This window comes from Octopus bimaculoides, chromosome 3, assembly GCF_046866305.1.
Source record: "Octopus bimaculoides isolate indiv1 chromosome 3, ASM4686630v1, whole genome shotgun sequence".
Taxonomy (NCBI): Eukaryota; Metazoa; Mollusca; class Cephalopoda; order Octopoda; family Octopodidae; genus Octopus; species Octopus bimaculoides.
Genome location: NC_142930.1, coordinates 21486626 through 21510107, shown reverse-complemented (window position 1 = coordinate 21510107; position 23482 = coordinate 21486626). Strand labels below are relative to the sequence as shown.

Below are 23482 nucleotides of genomic sequence, written 5' to 3'. Positions count from 1 at the left end.
GAACACTTATACACGATGTACCACAACTAGTCTTCTACAAACACAGTATGCTATTCTCCTTCACATTGGCAGTTATATTATCAGCATCTTTCTTTTGTAAACAGCCAAAGCAATAAATTATGTCCATCAATAAATATGTTAAAAGTTTAAAGTTTGTGAGTTGCTCCATTTCTTTACACACACAGCCAGCTAGACCACAAGATATGGTCTTCAACAATACAACACACATCAACAAGAAACCACCATAACAATGATGACTAAGCAACCATGTGACAGAAGTCTGCTTAACTGATTTTTATAAAGTCATTCATAGACAAGATCTCTGCCTTTTCTAGTGTTACTTCAACTACCTCTGCACCTCACAGTAAATATGTCTTGTGTCATTTCCACTTTAACACTTTCACCTTGCTCATCTCTCCTCACCACTCATGTTGACTCCAAACTCTACTAACCACTGCACACAACTCTACTAAACTCTACTAACCACTGCACCCAAACTCTACTAACCACTGCACACAAGTTTGCTTCTCCAGAATGTTGGTCTCTAGAGTTCCCTCCTTCCACATATATTTTTTACAGTGTTGACCTGCTTGTGTGGAACATTAATGGTATAATTCTTAATGGTCTTGAAAGGCATATGAAGGCCATGGGTACAGCTCCTTTCTTTAGACTTAGCTAATGAAAAAAAAGCAGACATTGACCAATGGGAGGATAGTTATTTTAGTGTTAAAATTTCTAGTATGAAGGGAAAATTTTGTGTTTTTGAAGAGAAATGGCATCTCTAAATTAAGGTGAAGATATCCAGAACCTTTATGAAACCTATTTGATCACTATATGTATAAGTAGTATATTTTTACAATTTAATACATAGAATTTTCTCATTTGAGAAAGGTCAAGTAAATTATTTGATCATCTGACAACAGGTAGGTTGACAAAATAAGTGTCAATTTAAATATGCTTATATAAAATAATTTATGAGCAACAGTCAAAATTAATAAAATGACAACTGAATAGCCTTTGTACAATTTGCTGAATTAGATTTGTTTGTGATACTGAATAAATATGTAAACTTCCTCCTTCACTTGTTAACTAATATTATGGCCATAACATCAATAGTTTGTTAACAAGCCAAGTTAAAGACTTTGTGAGAATAATTTCAGAAGACATTGAATAGATTTTTATGTATAAAATTATATTTCAATTGTCTATTGCAAAACAAGTCAAATGCTGAATATATATTCTTTTAATTTATGAATTTGTAATGGGATTGCAATATTGAATCAATTAACTTTCTGCCAATTTATGGATAATACAAAGTTCAAAGATCATATTGTAAATCTATACAGATTAGTATTGTTTAATACATATAGGATTATTCACAAGTGACAATAATTATCATGTTAAATTATTAGATGACTGATTGTATGGTTACAAATTTAAACTCCACTTCAGCCATTGTGTTGTGCCCCTAATTGTCTCAGTTGCCTGACAACAGATGCCACACTGTTTTCAAACTAAGGTGGGAATCTAGAACTGTAAAAATTATTACTGCAACAAAAACAATCCTAACAATGTAAGTATGGGAAAATGGATTAAAAAGTATCAGAAACAGTACAAGATGATATCAAAAAGTTTTCGGACTAGTTACGTTTAATAAAAAATAACATATTCATTTAAGTTTTAACATCATTTACTTTGAAATAGTCACCTTGTACACCAATACACCAGTCCCAGCGTTCCTGCCACTTTTGGAATCCAGCCTAGAAGTAGTTTTCAGCAAGTGAGTCAAGGATCTTCTGTGATTTGCTCTACATTTTGACAATGGTGTTAAAATGGAATCTTTTGAACTGCACTTTCATCTTGGGGAAGATATGGAAGTCCAAAGGTGCTAAATCTGGTGAATTGGGCAGGTGCAGAAGTGACACTATGTTGTTTGGGGCAAGAAACTCAAGAATGTGGAGAGCTAAGTGATAGGATGCATTGTTGTCATGAAGAATACAATTCTTCATGTTCCACAGATCCATTTGCTTTTGCTGAATGTCCTCCTTCAAACACTTCAAAACCTTGCAGTAGAACTCTTGATTGGTAGTCTGGCTCTGGGGGATGAATTCTTGATGCACAATACTACGGATGTCAAAAAAAGTGAGGTGCATGCTCTTCATTGAGCTGTGGCTCTGCCATGTGCCTGCACCTCTCAAAACATTGTGTATGACCCACAGCTTAATCACTGCAAGCTTGCCAAAGCATGCTCAATGTCTCTGTAGCAGACTTCCCAAGTTTAATGCAAAATTTTGCCCTGGCTCTTTGTTCCAACTTTTTGTCCATGATAAAAATTGTAGACTCCAGCCATAGACATGATTAGAAAAATACAAATTTCACAACCTGTAAAGTAAACACAGCAATATCACTCAACACACAGCATCATGAAGGTCAGTGCTAGCTCTCACTGTGCATGCAACTGTATGCTGCCATCTGTTGGTGCACTACAGAACTAATCTGGGAACTTTTTGATACCACCTCATAATTCAAATGAAATCAAGAAAAAATTGAATATAAAATGAAAATACTTTGAATCTTACATTTACATGTTTCATTATGGATTTCAATATCATCCAAGAATGTGTTTGTGTCCCAATATGAATTAACATTTACTGTACCCTGAAAAATCAGCCCAAATGTTGTTGAATTTGGAAAATTCACACAAGCTGTAATGAATTCAGTGATATCATTGAAATTTGACGACCACAATTCATTCTGTGAATAATAGTCATAAGTAATTAGTGCAAACTTTTTCATGTTTCCTCTTATTTGGTATTTGAAGGTGACACTAGAATTTTCCTTCACATCTGCTTGAGGTGACACTATTTTAAAATATGCATTTTCAGTATTTGTTCTTGAATAAATGTATAAGTATTTGTTTGAGTCTGTAAAATAAAGAAAATAAGCAAAATACATTAATATTGGTATGTGGTTTAAAATAAAGTTGTCAAAATAGCGACTAATCTAATGATAAATCCAAAATACATAGTAACGATAAGTTAATAATTTTCTAACAAGGAACTTGTGGATCCATTGTTCATTTTCAGTTTCTGATTGTGAAAGGATGAAACTAAGTCACTTGACTTGGTGCTCTACCATTTACTTTTCAACTGACTATGAATGCAGAGTAGACTTTATGAAGGTAGAAAACATGTTTCTTGAAATAAGATAGTAAAATGTTTGATTGAAGTCTTATACATATGAAATGAAACAAAAGGCTGCACTGTTGATCTCAGCAAAACCATTAGTTCCAGTTTGTCTATAACCATTTACTTCAACATGAATGACTAAACAAAAAAACATTTCACAGTGGAGTGAAACAGGAGATGCATTGATTAGTATATTCAACTGATTCAACAAATAAACTAACCTATCTTGTAAAGCATATAAAAATTATTATGCAATATATATATATTCAGTCCCACTGCTTGGCACCTTGGGTAAGTGTCTTCTACTATAGCCTCAAGCCGACCAAAGCCTTCTGAGTGGATTTGGTAGACGGAAACTGAAAGAAGCCTGTTGTATATATGTATATGTATGTATGTGTGTGTGTGTGTGTGTGTGTGTGTGTGTGTTTGTCCCCCCAACATTGCTTGACAACTGATGCTGGTATGTTTATGAACCCTGTAACTTAGCGGTTCGGCAAAAGAGATCGATAGAATAAGTACTAGGCTACAAAGAATATGTCACGGGGTCAATTTATTCAACTAAAGGCGGTGCTCCAGCATGGCCGCAGTCAAATGACTGAAACAAGTAAAAGAGAGTAAGAGAAAAAAAAAAAAATATATATATATATATATATATATATATATATACATATTATATTAAGGGAATTACTATACATAAATGCCTCATGCTAGGAGGGACTCTAAAAGTCAAACTACCATAATAAACACATTTTTACCAAACATGAGGGAATGCAACTCTCGAAGTTAGCCTCCTAAAAACAGACTTAACGGTAATCATGATTTCGTAATAATTGCAGTAATATGCACGTTTTACTCATCAGTACACGTATGGTCAAGACACATAAAAATAAACAAAACTCAACATACCAGACGAACACTCCATGTATTCAGCATAGTACATAGAAAATTGTGTCTTGACCATACGTGTACTGATGAGTAAAACGTGCATATTACTGCAATTATTACGAAATCATGATTTACCGTTAAGTCTGTTTTTAGGAGGCTAACTTCGAGAGTTGCATTCCCTCGCGTTCGGTAAAAATGCGTTTATTATGGTAGTTTGACTTTTAGAGTCCCTCCTGGCATGAGGCATTTATGTATAGTAATGCCCTTAATATAAATAAATATATTTATATGCACATGAATCTTACTAGAAAGTAAGAAATATAAGATGTAGGATTTTAACATTCAGACTGACAGAGCAATAAAAGCTAGAAGGCCTAATTTTGTAGACAAAGACAATAGAATGTGTCAAGTATTTGACTGTACAATTCCAAATAGTGAGAAAGTCATTATGAAAGATATCGGGAAAATAACAACATACCAGGTACTAGCCATTGAGTTATGAAGGCTATGAAAAATGTGTGTGTAAAATGTATCCCTGTAATTATTAGTGTATTAGGAACTATTCCTAAAGATTAGAACAAATGGATAGAGGAAATAAGCATAAAACCTAGTTTTGTGCAACTCCAGAAAGCACTATTATTAGGGACAGCTAGGAAACTTAGGAAGGTTCTAAGGCATCTAAAGATACTTGTTGTAGCCTGATATTAAGAATGTTTTTCAGCAGTCTAATCAGATGTGTGCAAATGGAATAATAATAATAAAAAAAAAAGTGAGTGGACAGTGAGCAGAAGGGGGAAGTTTCATAAGAATGTGAGGAGAGATGGTTTAGCCTGGATAGGAGTGACTGTAATAATTGAAGGTGAAAGAGACAGGAGTGGCTCAGGAGTTGGTTATGTTAGATATGTGAGGACATTGGGAGTGAGAGAGAGTGAAATAAGAGTCAAAGACGGAGTATAACAGAGGAGAGAAGGCTTGGCAGGGGAAGATAATAAGGAATGGAACTGGCTCTGGGGTGGGGGAGAAAATAGGAAGGTAATGAAAGGGAAGCGGTGTAGTATGTCCCTATTCTGTTCCTAGGTGATTATAGAAGTCAAATAATACCAGAGATAAAGAAGTGATGAGTGTTAGGGATTGAGGTGTAGGGGAAAATCTTGATGAGGTAGTGAGAATGGAAGTGGGGTTGAAATCCTGCATATACAAGCATTCACCAAGGTGGTTTTAGGATATTAGTTCTGTCATTGTGGATGGGTCTTTCCCAGCACAGTAAGGTGCCAGATATCTCAGTCCTCTGTCATCTCCATAAGACTCAGCATCTTGAGATGGGCCTCCAATACTTCATCCCATGTCTTCCTAGGTCTACCGCTTCCAAAAGTTCCATTCACTTCAAGTGATTGGCATTTCTTAATGCAGCTGCCCTTGTCTGCATGCATCACATGACCAAATCAGTGCAGTTTCTCTCTTGCATACTACACCTAATTCCTCTTATACCTAACTTTTCTTTCAATACACTAAATCTCAGTTTTACTTGTACAGTGATGTTGCATGGCCAATAGAGCATACTAGCTCCATTCCTCTGAAGTCTTCATGTGTCCTCTGCGTGTAAGGCCCACATCTCACTACCATGCAGTATTACTGCTTGTACAGAAGCATCATACAATCTTACACTCAGAGAGAGAGAGAAATCTTTGGTTACTAACAGAAGTAAAAGCTCTTGAATTTTCTCCATTCTATTCTTATTCTAGCAATTATACTTTTGGAACATCCTCTTCCACTGCTAATTAGTTCACCTGGAGAACAGAAATTATCTACAACCTTAAGAGAGCTTCTGGAACATTTGAGAAAACCAATTTCCCATGTATCTGTATTCTTTATGGCTTCTGTACATCTTCCACACAAAAATATCTATTTTCTCCATTAACCCTCCAGTGATTCCATTGCACTTCTTGTGTGTCCATAGCCTGCACTTGGTTCATTGAATGGAATTCCTGCCTACATCTCCTTACATATCTAGCAGAGTAATTTACCTGAGGTGGGTAGGGTTTTGTCTATTTTCTTGCTCACTAAAATCATGGTCCTTTTCTAGTTCTGTCACAGAATCTGCTATGAAAGCAAAATCATCAGTATCTCATGGGAAATCAGTCTTGAATTCTTCTGTTATGGCCTGGAGGATAATGATGAATGGAATGGGGGTACTGAGAACTGAGCTTTGGGAACACCTACCTATACACTAAATTCTTCACTGTATTCAAGGCTAACGCTTACATAGCTAACAGCACTTCTGTACATGGCCTGTACCACTTTTACAAGGCATTCATCTATCCCTAGATTCCTTAGAGGCCACCATATCAATGAGTGAGGTACTCTGTTGAAGGCTTTCTTGAGGTCAACAAATGCCAAGTACAACAGTTTATTCTTAGCTGACTATGAAAATAGCATCAGTAGTGCTTCTCCTTGGCACAAAACCAAACTACATTTCATCTAGTCTAATTCTGTTCCTAATTAATTAGGCTATAACTCTCTCCATAACTTTCATCACCAGATCCAGCAATTTGATGTCTCTATAATTACTTTTGGGGTATTTATCTCCCTTACCCTTGAGAGCAGCTGACTATCATGCTGCTATACCAGTAATTGTAGATGACATTTTCCCGAATAACGAGTGACTAGACCATATCATACTCTACTAGATATTTTAAGCATCTCAGTAGTAACACCTAATGAACCAGAGGCTTTTTCTGTCTTCAAATCCTTAATTGCCTATCATAGTGCAGTCAACTAGGATAACTGGTCCCTCTGTTGGGTCTCATAGTGAAAACTCTCTCTCATTCATCATCATCATTGTCGTCAGTTCTGCTGTGGTGGATGGGTTTTCTTGAGTTCAGCAAAGTGCCAGATATTTCAGTCCTTTGTCATCTCCTTCATAAGTCTCAGAGATTGACCTTCAGTTCTTCATCCTATGTCTTCCTGAGCCTCCCTCTTCCACAAGTTCCATTCACTTTTAATGATTGGCACCTCTTTATGCAACTGTCCACATCTATACACATCAAGTGACCAAACCAGTGGTCTTACAGCCTTCTCTCTTGCACACTTGTAAATATGACCAGCATGCAAAAAGACTTTGATGTCAAACAGAATAATGAAGTTTAGGGAGTGGCAATGTATGTGAGTTAGTGTGTGTGTGTGTGTGTGTGTGTGTGTGTGTGTGTGTGTGGTACATGAAGATGAGGTTAAAACAAACAGGGTGTATTAGGCTTATACTCAGGGAGAATTAGAAGTCTTCTATGTTTCAAGCCTATGCTCTTCTATGCAAAGACTACATGAGGTGAAAAAAAAAAATGGAGAAAGAAAAGAATAAGTATGTCTCAATTAGCAGTCTTCGCATACTGAAAATATATGATACATGATGTGTGTGTGTATATATATATATATATATATATATATATACATATTGTATTTCTGATTTCATTTGCAAACAAACATTTATATATTTTGGATGATAAAAAGAAAAAGAAAACTTACTACTATAGTATGAATAGTCATCCTGAATATACCATGAAAATGTGTAGTAAGTGAAAATCTTATAGTTGCAGATTCCAACTTGAAAGTCACAGTCAAAGGGACCTGCAGCAATATAGAAAAATAACACATAAATGAAAGTTTATGCACCATAATTTGAAGAACTGAATTTTGGGGATTTCAAAACAGATAAATTTCTATGAAAGTTTCTTTTGCTTGTACTGAAATATTTTAAACAAAATATATAACATTTTGTGAAAGGAGAAAAGGAATGGTTCTCCTTATACTTCCAATTCAATTTTATAATGTCTCTGTGTGGATATTTTAAAAAAATGGTAATAAAAGGTAAGTCTTTTTTTATGTTTAACATACTGAAATTTAAATTTTTGAATGTCAATTAATAAAAATTTGAATATCAGTTAATAAAATTAAGTAAAAGCTACACAGATGTGTTGGTGGGTAGACAATTTTAGCCTAGTCAGGAAGAGAAGGATGTGGCCATAATATTTGCAGTCCTTCTCAGGTAAGTAGGATTAAATTCTTAACATTCATTGAGTTTGAGCATCTCCAAGTCAAAGCTTGCAGAATAATGCAGGCAAGGAGAAAATTCTCAAAGGTTTGTGCTCTGGTGAAGATAGCTGGGTAAAGTATTAATTCTGGAACCTGAGCAGTAGTTGATACAGTAGAAAAGGAGAGAGAGATGTGTTGGATGAGGTAGGTAAACAAATAATTCAGAGTAACACATCCAATCCAATCTATGGTACTGAGTTCAAACTCTCTATGGTTTCATAAGCCATTTATCCATCTAGGATCAAGAAATAAGTACCAGTAATATCCTAGATTAAAATTAATTGACAATATCCTTTTCACCTTAAAAAGAGTATATTAGTCTGCAAAAAAAGGGTAGCTAGAGTACAAATGACTTTTCTGTTGGGATCCCAGTCTATTTCAATTTTGATTGTTGCTGTTTCATTTTTCTGACCCTGATATCTTTGTTAAGAAGAAGAATATGGTCCTAGCAACTTTCATGACTGCCCCACTTTAGGTACCATGCCTACTTAAGGAAGAAAACAGGGGAATGTTTTGTTCCTACAGTTTACATGATTAAAGCTTGCAATTTATGATGTTATCCTGGATATTTAATTCACTATAGCTAGTTACATTGAAAGCCAGATATCTGGGAATCCCACAATCCATTGGATTATTGAGGTCCTCACTTAAAAATTTCCATTACATGGATATTTTGAGTGAGACAACCTGATGAAGCCTAAATCACATACAGGAGGATTTGAGCTGAATACTAAATGGTTGAGTCTCTTCATATGCAGGTTTTCAATATTTTCAACTATTTTGCTATCACTGTGTAACTGAATATAGAAGATTGACCAGTGTCTATATGTGGACTAATATGGTAATCAATGAATGAGTATAATACTCCAGGGAAGGGAGTAGTATTTTGAAGATACTACATCCATACTGTTAAGTGAAAATAACTGCTTCTTGCTGAATTAGGAAAAACTTTAGGCTCTTTAAGATACTTTGAGAATATTAAATTTCTAAGACTTTCATGTTGAAGACATAAACATTTATACCAAATTTGGTTTGTAAAGTGAGATTCTGCTTTTGCTGAAGGAATAAAAGTTATGAGATGTGCTAAGTGTTTTTCTAAGTTGGGGAAAAAAATCAATTTAAAAAATCCTAAATTTATCTTGGATTAGGGGCAATAAACACTACAGATGCTCAGAAAACAGATTCCATCACACTCCAGGGGGAGAAACTAGAAGTAGTTGATAGCTTCCACTACCTAGGGGATCAAGTTAGTAGTGGGAGTGGATGCTCAGAATAAGAATAACTTGGGCAAAGTTTAGAAAGCTTCTACCCCAACTTGTGACAAAGGGCTTCTCACTCAGAGTGAAAGGTAGATTGTTCAATGCATGTGTGCAAACTGCCATGCTTCAGGGCAGTGAAACATAGACCATGATGGCGGAGGACATGCGTAGGCTCGAAAGAAATGAAGCTAGCATGATCCACTGGATGTATAATGTCAGTGTGCACACACGACAGAGTGTAAGCACACTGAGAGAAATGTTGGACTTAAGAAGCATAGGATGTGGCATGCAAGAGAGACGTTTGTGCTGGTATGGTCATATACTACGGATGGATGAGGAGAGATGTGTGAAGAAGTGCCACTCCCAAACAGTTGAAGGAATCTGGGGTAGAGGTAGACCCAGGAAGACATGGGATGAGGTGGACAGACATGACCTTCGAACATTGGGCCTCACAGAGGCAATGATGAAAGACCGAGACCCCTGGAGATATACTGTGACTGCGAAGACCCAGCAAATAAAGTGAGTTTACGGCTGCATCCTACACCAGTTTTGCATAACCAGCCCCAGCCCATTCAAAAGTACCTAGGATCATAGGGCGACCTGCTGTGCTTGAGGAGGCCTATTGAGCCAAGTACATCAACATCAAAATGAAAATCAAATGGAAATTGTAGCTGTGATACCCATGCTGGTGGCACATAAAAAGCACCACCCAAACGTGGCCGATGCTAGCACTGCCTTGACTGGCTTCCATGCTGGTGGCACGTAAAAAGCACCAATGGATCGTGGCTGTTGCCAGCTACCTCTGGCCCCTGTGCCGGCGGCACATTAAAAGCACCCACTACACTTACGGAGTGGTTGGCATTAAGAAGGGCATCTAGCTGTAGAAACAATGCCAGATCAGACTGGAGCCTAGTGCAGCCTCCTGGCCTCCCAGACTCCGGTCGAACCGTCCAACCCAATGTAGCATGGAAAACGGATGTCAAACGATGATGATGATGATGATGATGATGATGATGATGATGATGATGATTAGCTCTCTGAGAATTGTTCATACTTAGAGATAGTTACAGATTTTAGGGCAGACAATGTAATTATGCAGTGATATAATGTCCTCATTTTACTTGTTATATAGTCTTAATGTTTCAGCCATTGTTTCTCTGACCTTCTTCAAGTACCTGTCATATTTAGTAATATTCTTGAAATTTCAAACTGAAGACTTTATCAAATACATGGGGGTTGATTATTCACATTCCATTGTCAATAGGGTTTCTCATGCTAGTTATTTTCCTGCATGTAATGTTACTTGCTTGTTTCACTTCTAAAGTACTACATTATTGCTTTACACTTAACCTGTAGGAAAATTAGGTCATGGAAATAAGAAATTTTAAGCATAACTTTTCTTTTATAGTTATAAGCTTTAATGCTCCTCCTTAATCAAATATAATACTCAACTCTATGATAGGCCTACTAAAGAGATTATCAAAGACCAGCATATGTGCTGATTCTTTCTGTTATATCGTACCTTCCAGTGTCATTTCTGTCAATTATCTTAGCTTTTCTCTAAACAAATGATCAATTACATATTCTGTTCCTCTATGCATTATAGCTTTTTGGTGTTCATCTAGTCTTATTTTTCAGGAAATTTATATATGCTACAGCCACTGCATGGCATGAAATACATAAAATTATTGGTCATGATCTCTTCTAATGGAAGCTTTGTTCTGGAGGGATGTCCTTAAAGGGTAGGTCTGCTTTTGAATGCCATTCTGATCTTATACGAAATACATTAATGAAATTTCTTTTTCTGGCCTTATCAGGGGGAAGTGAAAGTACTGCTGAGCTATATGAACTCAATAAGACCTTCAATGAACTTACCTTCCTGGATGTGCAATTGATTTGCGCAATATGAATTCATGATATCTATATATTGCAAGCCCAAATATACTGGATAATTCTTGAACTATGATTCTTTTCATGTTTATAGTGATCAAAGCTCATCCAGTTGTCCAGTAGTCATCCAGCCACATACCACATGATTCAATCAAAATTAGAAAGACTCTTCAGAGTAACAACTATTTTGTAAGTATAACTTCAATTTCCAAAAGTTGAGATACAAGGACTGAGAATCATCATCGTCATCATCATCGTTTAACGTCCGCTTTCCATGCTAGCATGGGTTGGACGATTTGACTGAGGACTGGTGAAACCGGATGGCAGCACCAGGCTCCAGTCTGATTTGGCAGAGTTTCTACAGCTGGATGCCCTTCCTAACGCCAACCACTCAGAGAGTGTAGTGGGTGCTTTTACGTGTCACCCGCACGAAAACGGCCACGCTCGAAATGGTGTCTTTTATGTGCCACCCGCACAAGCCAGTCCAGGGGCACTGGCAACGATCTCGCTACAACAAGCTTCTTTCAGTTTCTACCAAATTCCATTCACAAGGCATTGAATGTTAGTAAAAAACTACCATGTCTGTCTACTAAACATTAAAAGCATATCAAGAAAAGAAAAAAATTTCAGATGATCTGTGGTTCATATAACATAAGGATAGCATTCAAAAGCAGGCTTACTTTTTGGGGACATCTGTCCAGTACAAAGGCGCCACTAGGAGGGATTGTCACATAAAACAAATTTGTAATGGAAATCTAATTGTGTTTGTAGGTTTAATGTTCTTTCTTAATTAGTGGTATATAATATTCTTCCTTCTGCTTGGACTACTGATGTAGTTATCAAAGCTAAGCATATACACTGATTCCTTCCATCAACTTATGTTCCACGTTCCTTATCTATTATCTTGACTTTGTTCCACAACAGTTGGTAACTTAACTTTTCCCAGCTGTAATGATCAATTATGCTTGATATTTTTATCTTCTCATATATTTCAGCTTTACAACATTTTCTTATAGTGGACAGCTAGTATCAATTTTATATTCATGGACTAGGATAAACATAGTTATTTGGTAAGTATAAGGGACAAATAAATGTCTCATATATGTAGTAGTTTAGCCAGCAGATATGCATTCAAGGCCAGTCAAACAATATTCGGTTTAAGTGGAACAAGTGACATCACAAGCAGAACAGCTAATATGAAAATGTCTCTGGTATGGTTAGAGAATGAGAACAATTGATCTCTCTGGACTGAATAAAAGGTTTGGTTTGAAATTCCAAGAAGGGTACCATATATGATAGACACCCATAGACAGTCACAGAGTGCAACAACTGAAACATTGTGACTATTACAAGTAAAGTAAAGATACTAGTCTGGACATATCAGTTTATAAATAATTCCTCATCTCAGAAATTCAGGATAAAAAGATATTTTGATATATCAAAATTTATTTCCTTTCTATTGATGAAAATATCATCAAAATGTTAATTCAAAAATGATTTATTACTGAGCGGGGAGAATGATGAAATTAACTGATTAGGCTAGTGCAATGCTACTTCATTCATATCTACTCAGTGATCAAGTCAATAGTAGTTACTCTCATCATATATAAACAAACCCTATCAATATAGCTAATCCTTTTACGTATGAAATTATTTTTAATATTACCAGGGCATCCTTTTTCTTCAACTACTACATTGTCTATTGCAATGTCTCCTTGGTACGAATTTCCTCTTACAGCTACAAATATGATTTCACTTATGTCATTTTCAATATGCCAACATGCTTTCTGCCAGTATTTTCCTTTATCTCCTTTCTTTGTCCAGACTATTTCTTCAGTTGAAGATTGATTAGTGACAAATACAACATATAGTTGACCAACGTAACTTCCATACATGTTGTAATCAAATTTCAGCTGTTTCCCCTTGGTATTTTTTGAAACTGGAAACTTAAGGCTTGTGGTATCATTAAAATTTCCATAAGAAGCTTCTGCATAGATATAGTACCCTGTAAAAGAAAAATGATGATATTTATTTGTTAGTCATTTATTAACAATTTAGACAGTAGAATTGGATATTAAAATTACAAAACAACTTTTCCATGACAAACTTTATGTCTAATGTTCTTTTTTTAGCTAATACAAAATGTTGAATAGTAATTCAGTTGTAATTCATTAAAACTCTATCATTTAACTTTCAAGTGATAAAAAGAATATGACTATGTAGTGAAGCTTCTCTCTTGGTTGTATGTTTGTAAATGTGGACATAGCGGGTAACAGCTGGCCTTCGGCCAGCCTTGGACCCTGCTGTGTCCATCACCCTGATTGGCTGTTATTTGCGCAGTATTTGTCTCTGGTTCTGTTTCGCGCCAGAGTGCATACCAACGAATCATGGCCTTCTGATAAGGTCAAGTGAGAGAGTGTTTTCTGATTCCTCTGGAGCCGATTTTTTTCCTATAAAATAGCCTGCTTCATCTACGCCAGTTTGTCGCTGCTTCAGACCTTCTAAGTTCTAGTCGTTGACCACAGAGCACCAGCCAACAGTTCAACAGCTTACTGCAAACTCCATCTTCGACACCATCATCAGCTTCTTCGTTGACAGTGTCTACACCGTCTCTACGTACACAGTACCAACAGCAACCGCAGCTTCTCTCAACACTGTTTGTGTGAATTGTTTCACCATGAAATAACAGCCAGAACTCAACCTGCGAGAACTCCTGTATCAAGTAACCGGCTCAGCATAGAAGCCTCAACTTCACGACATGTGACTTAGCTCTGCCTCGACGCCTCAACCTCTTATATACAGACTTTCAATCTGCTATGTACCTTAACTAAGAACTGGTATTTCCTATCCTTGTGTTCAGGACACTTAACGTCCTTATTATAGACTGTTTCTATGCTCTGTATTCTGTTGCATTCACATACACATATTCGCATACACACACTCTTTTGTTTACATGATGGCCTGTCTTATATTGTGTTATTATGCCGCATTCACTCACACACAAACATACAGTTTAATGCTCTAATAAAACTTTCTCTTTATTCATCTTTACCGGTTGTGTCTCTCTCTTTTCCTTGTTGGCACTTCCTCACATTCACATGTGAGTTCACTTATATTATTATATTTGTGTTGACCGTGTCATGCGTTAAAAGGAGCCGTTCTATTCGTCACCATTCTCCTTTGTTTGCATGGTCGTTCTACAACTATTGGCTTGTTTTATTGAATTTGATATAACTTTATGTAACATAAATTCAATAACAACATTCATTATATGAGTTTATAACATTTCTTCACGAAAATTGCAACTTATCACTGTGGAAACTGATTTCGTCTTTAATTCCTACTACAATTGTATCCTACCATCTAGCTCCAACATGATGTCTCATCTTATGAGCAAAGATGTAGAGAGGAGGGCCAAACAGATAGGAATAACTGTTCTTGAGTCATTTCAAATTTGTTCCTGCCACCTTGCAGTGTTTCTGGGATGATTAGTTTATTCTATATAAAACTTTTGACTAGTTAAATAGATATAGTTGGTATCTAGTCAAAAGTTCTGTAAGTTAACATGTGCAACAAAAATTTAGTAGGAGGGGCTAAATAAAGGAGTTAGCTTGTGTTGGTGATGAGACATATAGTAGAAATAACTAGAGAAGGAGAGAGGGATGTGCAGGGGATGCAACTAAGCAATTCAGGGAAACAGATGTAGTAATTATGGAAGAGGCAGAGACACACATATGCATAATGTTATATGAACTACATGAGACAGGGAGAAAAAACTCAGCAAAAAGTAGAATGTGGCAATGTCATTACCGGAAGTTTCCCCAAATAATTATATATTTCTGAAAAAGTATCCATGACAAAATCAAAAGACCATAAGACAACCCAAGCACAAATGCGTAGCCTCATAAATGGTCATTTTGTGAGTGCTTACTTCTTAACATGTGCTAGTGTAGCAGTTTAATTAACTTCTAAATCAGTAAGTTGCATCCTCTAGCTCAATGGGGTGACAAATTTCAGAGTTAATAACAAAACAAAACAAAAAAACTTACAATTTCTAAATAAAAAATAAGATTACTAATTTCTCCAAAACTTGGTGGTAAGGAAAGATGTTAGTAAGAATGAAAAGGAGAAATTAAGGCTATATCTGGGACAATTCAAGAAGTCCCATTTGAACTTGCTTGTTCAATAAATATAAGTTAGTAAATGATTTGGCTATATTAAATATGGGTTAGCATCATTGTTGCAAAACAAGTACAAGATATCATCATCATCATCATCATCATCATCATCATCATCATCATCATCATCATCATCATCATCATCATCATCATCATCATCATCATCATCATCATCATCATCATCATCATCATCATCATCATCATCATCATCATCATCATCATCATCATCATCATCATCATCATCATCATCATCATCATCATCATCATCATCATCATCATCATCATCATCATCATCATCATCATCATCATCATCATCATCATCATCATCATCATCATCATCATCATCATCATCATCATCATCATCATCATTTAACGTCTGCTTTCCATACTGGACTGGGTTAGACAGTTTGACTGGAACTGGTAAACCAAGGCATGTATCAGATTCCATGATTTGGCATGGTTTCTACAGCTGGAAGCCCTTCCTAACACCAATCACTCCAAGAGTGTAATGAGTGCTTTTTACATGCCACCAACAAGGGAGCCATTTACATGACACAAGCAATGACTATGATTTTACAGTTGTGATTTACATGACACTGGCAAAGGCTATGGCTATGATTTCACTTGGCCTGATGAGTCTTCTCAAGCACAGCACATCGCCAAACATCTCAGTTACATGTCATCACCTACATGAGGCCCAACATTTGAAGATCATACTTCACCGCCTCATCGCATGTCCTCTTGAGTCTACCTTTTCCACAAGTTCCCTCCACATACATGGCCGTCCTCATCCATATCCATCCCATGACCATACCAGCACATTCATCTCTCTGACACACCACATCTGGTGCCTCTTATGCCCCAGTTTTTCTCTTAAGACATTTATGCTCTGTCATGCATAAACACTGACATTGCATGTTCAGTGAAACCTAATAGCTTCACTTCTTTCAAGCCTTCACATGTTCTATGCAGTCACAGCCCATGTTTCACTGCTGTGGAGTATCTCTGTTTGAACATAGACAACATACAGTTTGCCTTTCATTCTGAGGGGGAGGCCCTTTGTTACCAACAAAAGTCTCTAAACTTTGTCCAGCTTATTCTTATTCTAGCAGCTAAGCTCTCAGAGCATACACATCAACTACTGACTTGGTCACCTAGATAATGGAAACTATCAACTGCTTCTAGATATACCCACTGGCATTTGATGGAGTCTATTTTCTGTACATTTCTTTGTATTTTCTGTACATTTCTTGTGTGTGCATCTTCCACACACAAAAACTATTTGTTAACCTTCCTCTGATATTGCTGCACCTCTTATGCGTCCATAACTTGCCCTCCATACATCTTATGGAGTTTCTACATATGCCTCTCCTATAGATCAAGCAGAGCCATCTACCTGAAGGCATTTGCGATTTGTTTGTTTTCCTACTTACTAAGACTTTAGGTTTTGTTAGGTTAACTCTAAGGTCCTTTGATTCTAGGCCTTACTTCCACACCTGAAATTTCTTCTCTAGTTTTGGTAGTGATTTGGCTATAAGAACAAAGTCATCAGCATAGAGAAGCTCCCAGAGGCAGTCTCTCTTAAATTTCTTTGTTATTGCTTGGAGGAATATGATGAACAAGAGGGGGCTGAGAACTGATTCTTGGTGATCCCCTACTTGTACCCTGAACTCATTGCCATACTCATTGCCAACCCTCACCTTACTCACAGTATCCCTGTACATGGTTTGTACAGCTCTTATCAACCACTTGTCTATCCTTAGTTTCCACATTGACCACCAGATAAGTGAGTGGGGTATCCTGTCAAAGTTTTCTCCATGTCACCAAAAGCCAAGTACAGAGGTTTATCTTTGGCTAGGTACTGCTCCTGCATCAGCCTTACTAGAAATATAGTATCAGTGGTGCTTCTGGCTGGCACAAAACCAAACTGCATCTCATCTCGACTAACTCTCTCCTGAAATAGGTGGGATATGTCCCTCTCTATGACTTTCATCATTTGATCCAACAATTTGATACCTCTGTAATTATTTCTAAGGCATCACCTTTACCTTTGCAGCAGTTATCTATGGTGCTGCTACACCAGTCATTAGATATGACTCCTTTGTGTACCACCTGATTAACTATACATGTGTTTAGACTACAACTCACACCACCAGAAAGTTTAAGCATCTCAGCAGTTATTCCTGATGGGCCAGAAGTCTTTCCCCATCTTCATATCCTTCATAGCTTTGTCTACAACACTACTGTTTATTCAGATTGCTGGTCCCTCTGTTGGATCAATATTGGGTAAACTTTCTATCACCCATGAGTTCTCTGCACTCAGCAGCCTTTCTTAGTGGTACTTCCAAGCTCTTTCTTTGCAGAATCACAATCTGCAAGTAAATCACCATCCACGAGAACATGCTTCTCTCCCATAACATCACAATTTTCCTTGACACAGTCTTGCAAACCAAAACTTGTTAATTTTGTTTTAATTATCTAAGAGAGTATTGCTTTCTTTATTATTGTAATTAAATCTATTACTAAATAGGAGTAGGGGGTGAGTAAGTCAATCTAGCTGAGACTTGGGGAAGGATCTTCCAAAGTTATATATACAAGAGGAGTTGATTTTTGTATCATATACTAATGAAACACATTGATTTCACAATAGTTTCATTGTTTACAAAGGTGAATGGTATATAACTGTTATTTTCATATATTGCAAGGTAACCTGGGTTGTTAAGAATAAGTATCTTAGTTACATAAAATATTGTACACATCTTTTGTGATACTAGGCAAAATAGCGATCTTTTGTTTGGTTGTTGAGCCTGTAGATGTGTACAGAGGTAAATTTCATTATAAAACGTATTTGGATATAAATATTATACAGAGGTAAAACAAAATAAATAAAATAAACTTACCATTTCCTGTTTTTGAATTATCACCGTTAGGTCCAGTGTAAGACGATGGAGTTGCTCCCTTCTTCCTCCTCCATGTATATTCATTAGGGTTCATGCAAGTAATTTCATATTCACAGAGTAGTGAATTATCAAATGTGCACTTATGATTTGTGATCCCAGCTAAAATATAAAATAATTAGAATTTTTTACACAGGTAGAAGGTTTACAAATTTAAAAGTTAGGATTATAGATGAATGACCCAACATCACTATATAACAAGTGATTATTTTACTGATTCTGAAGAGAACAAAAGATTATGTTGTATGAGTGGTAATTTGAACTGAAATATATATATATATATATATATATATATATATATATATATATATAGAGAGAGAGAGAGAGAGAGAGAGATCATCATTACCACCATTACCATCATCATCATCATTATCATCATCATAATCTTCATCATAATTATCATCGTCGTTTAACGTCTGCCTTCCATACTGGCATGAGTGGAATGGTTTGACAGGAGCCAGTCAGGCAGAAGTCTGCACCAGACTTCTGTGACTGTTTTTGCAGGATTTTTACAGCTGAATGCCCTTTCTAACACCAGCTACCCAGCAGATTGTACTTAGTGCTTTTTACGTGGCACAAGCACAGGCAAGGTCAGTTTTGGCAAACTTTTTACGGTTGTATGCCCTTCCAACTACCAGTGTGGACTGGATGCTTTTCAAGTGGCACCTGCACTGACAGGATCACCAAATAACTTGCAAGATAAATATCTTTAGTGAGGGGAGAGGGTGTTGGAGGAGGCGATCTTCTGTCAGATGATGAAAAGTTATAGTGAGACAGAAACAGATGTCTTGCTGTAGAGGAGGTACAAGGTTACCTGGCCCAGGGGTAGGAAAGAGAGAGAGAGAGAGAATCGGAAATGAAGACAGAAATAGGTGTGCTGCCGCAAAGGAGATACATGGTTACCCAACATGAGGGAAGTGCAAGAGAAGGAGAGAGAGTGAGAGAGAGCAGGGTAGAGATGGTAGCAAAGTGCCACAAAATCCATTCAGCACTTGCAAAGAGAGTAAAACAATTCTACTTACTTCGACAGTAGCCTTTATCAACAAGTAAATCATCAAGACCTATGGTTGAATATCTATTTCCAGCAATACCAGTGAATAGGATTCTTCCACGTTTACTTGGTAAATCCATACAACCATACTGCCACTCAGTTCCACGGTCTCCAGAATCTTGCCAGAAATATGGTGTTTTGGTAAACCATGATTTAAGTTTATCTTCTACAAATCTTACTTGTAGTTCGTGAGCTTCAGTCCCAGGCATATGATAGAAAAATTCAAGTTTGATCTTCTCATTTGGAATATCAATCATAGGTGACTTTATTGAGTGTCTTGTCTCTGTGTAGTAGGAAGATGTAAATAGTAGGTAGTTTCCTGTAAAATAATCAAAGAGGTTTAATTATTTCCTTTAATATTTAATGCAAATGCAAGTTATTTGCTAAGATACAAATAAATTATATATTGAGTAATATATAAATGGAAATCACTTTGCAGAACAAGTTCCTGTGGATGGCAATCTCTATCATCATCAAACTGAGTAGGGAGTTAATTTGAGCCCTGAATGATGAATGATTGCTATTACTAACTTTTGGCGTGTTTCATATTCATGTAGTAGTTGATGCTTGTAGTAAAGACATTGTTCTTGTTAGTGGCTGTGAAGAAAGGTGAGACATGTCTGTTAAATGTTGAGCAATGGGGAAAAGGATCTCTCTTCAAGTTGCAGTACCAGTGCCATATGTTGTGGATATCATGGAGACCCACAAGACTGAAGCATATATCCTGGATCAAAAAGGTAGTTCTTTTAGGCTTCTGAAATTAACATACTTTGGATATATTTACCATGCTTCACAATACTTTTGGTAAGTATTAGCATAGGAGCCTGTGGCAGTATTGCAGTGGTGTGAAACAATGGATGGGTAATCAACTTATACACCACCTGATAACAATTATCCAAACTGTTTATATGGGTGAGCACTTGTTAAAGAAATCATCAGGGATCATTTGTTGACCTGATGGTACAAAAAGAATGATGTTGTTTCTTGATAATGTAGATATAATTATAAATAAAAGATAAATATCATCAAATAATACCAATTACATATTATTTATTTAAGCCAATTATTTATATATATATATATATTTACATATTTGTCTTTTTGTTGGAAAAATTAGGGAGGATACTGAGTTTGGATTTAATTCTCATTTCTGACTGCGGTGTAATATCTTTTTTTCAGAAAAACAACACTATCCAATGCAAGAATATAACATTATGATTGCAATGGTGTTTAAACATACTATAGTGCAGAGATCCAGGAGCTTAAACACTTTTAATTATGAATTTTTTATCATTTCATTAAAGATGACCTCGTTTCGGCCTCAAAAAAGATAAACACTTTAGCTAAAGGATTGTTTATACTTATTTTAGTAATTTAAAACAAAGATAAATTTTATTTTATGAAAAATGTAAAAATAACAATGTATGAAGACATAACAATATATTGAGACAAAACAATGTATGAGTGTATCATATAGTTTTGGCAGGGAAGCAGAAGTGGACAAAGGGATTGGTGCAGTCAGAGAAGTAAGATACATTCATCTGTTTTCTCATTACTGAGGTTAAGAGAAGGGATGTAACAAGTGGATATAAGTAGAATTCATAAATAATATGCCAATTTTGAGGAGCAGAGACCTTTATAGTAGTGGCAGAAGAGCTAGAGTGAAAAAGCAGTGCATCTTTGGACTGAATGTCATTGACTGAATGGTCGTGTGTAATAGCAGTAGAGACATTTAACATTGTAGGTCCTGTTTGAGTTTTGTAGAGATGATCAGGACTGAGTAATTCTTTTGTTTCTAAAGAGAATATCTAGCCTTTGGAACACAGTTTGTGTTGTGTTTGTGATGTGTTAGTGCTAGGGATGATTGTCTGCAATTTGTAGGAAGCCAAATAGTTTAAAAAAACATGTTCTTACATCAGAATAAGTAAGAAAGAAGGCTTTTCTCGATAAGTGGATTGTCCACAACAATCTTGTGTCGATGAAAAAGATAAGATTCTTATGTCTCCTAAGGAGAATATTTTCAAAGTCAGTTCATGGGGACAGTACAGGTTTGACATGAAATGTCTAGATTGTATGAAGATGATGTTTGTGTATGGCAGTTTGGAGGTGTGATTTGTTGGAGGTGGCAGTAAGCAGGCTGTTAATGTACAAGAAGGAAAGTATCAATGACACAACTGAGTTGTATGCACCAGAATTGATGGAGTGTAGTTGAGCAAGAGTTTTGCCTGTACATACTACAATAGTACAAACTGATAAGAATCTTTTAATCCAAGAAACTAGAGCACAATATGAGACTTTATCAAGATTTCCATACCAGGCACATTCAAATGTCTTGTTGATGTCAAGTGTTATGACATTGTCTTCATGAAATTTTCCAAGAGTGAGATGGCTACTGGTAAATGACATCAAAGAGAGAGTTAACTATAGAATTATGGAAGCTGTACTGATGTTGGAGAAGCTAGTTATTAGCAACTGTGTTCAAATTCTTGAAATGTTGGAAGTTAGAGTAATAAGTCAATACTTCACAAGATCAGAGAGATAGTATTTCTTGGACACGAGATTCATTGTAGTATGTTTCCAAAAATCAAGAGAGTGAAAGACTGAAAACTTTTAGGAAAATTAAGGGATATATTTAGGGTGTATTGTTTGATTTTGATGAAAGGGACACTGGCACGGCAATGATTTTATTGATTTGGAATGGCAGGACATATATTTACACATGGATTCCAGTCTTCATGGAAATAGGACAAGAAGAATATAGAAAGGAAGTTTTACAGGCATTTTGCTAATTCTTCAGATTACCAAACTTGAAAAAAGCTGCTTGGAATGAGACTAAAGGTTAGTAAATCAACATCAGAAGGTGAAGATAGGTGTTCATCATGACAGAATAAAATGAGGATATAAATTAAAATTACATTTCAGATAGGGTTAATAAAATTGGAAGGATTAAGTAAATACAAGATATGTTTCCTCTCTCTATGAAGTTTAATTATTATAGGAATCAAGGGAGCTGCTAGTCTTTGTTAATCTTGATAGTCAAAGCCAGCTCTCAGGTTGAATACAAAGTGTTGTGACTCACACATAATGCTCAACCCCAACAGTAGTATAGTATCGATTTTGGTGACTCTAGATAATTCACAGTATGAGAACATCTACATTTATGGCCTATGAAATCTGTTCCATGGAAGCAACTATAGATGGCCATGAAAGTGCTGCTCACATTCATTCTCATGAACAGAATTTGTACTTTCATTTCTTCCCATTTGTTGCCAATGGGGAGAAATCCGAAAAAAATTTTCTGATCATAAGACTGCAACATCCAAAATATGTAGTAGCAGTACAGATTATTCACTGCCGTTTATAGGGAGATTAGTCATTACAGATATTGAAGAAAATTCTGTTGCAGACTTATGATTAGAAAAATAAATTTCAAATTTTTTAAAGAACTGTTATGCTTCAGTTTTATTTACCATGGTGATCAAGTCTATAGCAGTTGCTCTCATCATATTTAAAGAAAATTATTAAAAACTTTATCTAACTGATACAGAAGGATTGTGTCGATATCACACTGAAGTGTATGTGTTGTAATATATTTGATATAAAACTTCTAGTGGTCTTCATTTCCAATATCAAATTACTGTTTTCTAAAATTAGTTTCTCCATATATCTTGTTTAATGCTGAAGTTATGGAGTTATTGCTCATAGAGAATGGTGACTTCTTGACAATTGAGCATTCATTTATTTAACCAGCTGAATGTATAAATGTGTAACCAGTTGAGTATTCCACTAATATGTCTACCCTTAATACAATTTTCAGGCAGAACCAGAGAGAGATGATGTGACAAGACATCTTTCAATAACAGATACAAACCTGTGATAAGAAGAGAGAAAGAGAAAGAGGGGAGGGAGAGAGGGAGAGAAAGAGAGAGAGAGGAGCTGACCTCAGTACTGAACTGGAATGTAATTGATTGCAAATGAATGACAGACA

General features: G+C 36.1%; 1 protein-coding gene across 1 annotated transcript in view; it reads right to left on the bottom strand.

Annotated features, from left to right (window-relative positions):
• Positions 1–23482, bottom strand: part of LOC106884077 (MAM and LDL-receptor class A domain-containing protein 2) — a 161947-nt gene that overhangs the window by 100275 nt on the left and 38190 nt on the right. Inside the window, exons 9-13 of the mRNA XM_089348673.1 lie at positions 19466–19813; positions 18387–18545; positions 12975–13313; positions 7593–7694; positions 2580–2924 (exon numbers count right to left, since the gene is read on the bottom strand). Of these exons, the coding sequence (XP_089204799.1) occupies positions 2580–2924; positions 7593–7694; positions 12975–13313; positions 18387–18545; positions 19466–19813 (1293 nt within the window). The remainder of the gene's footprint in view (positions 1–2579; positions 2925–7592; positions 7695–12974; positions 13314–18386; positions 18546–19465; positions 19814–23482) is intronic.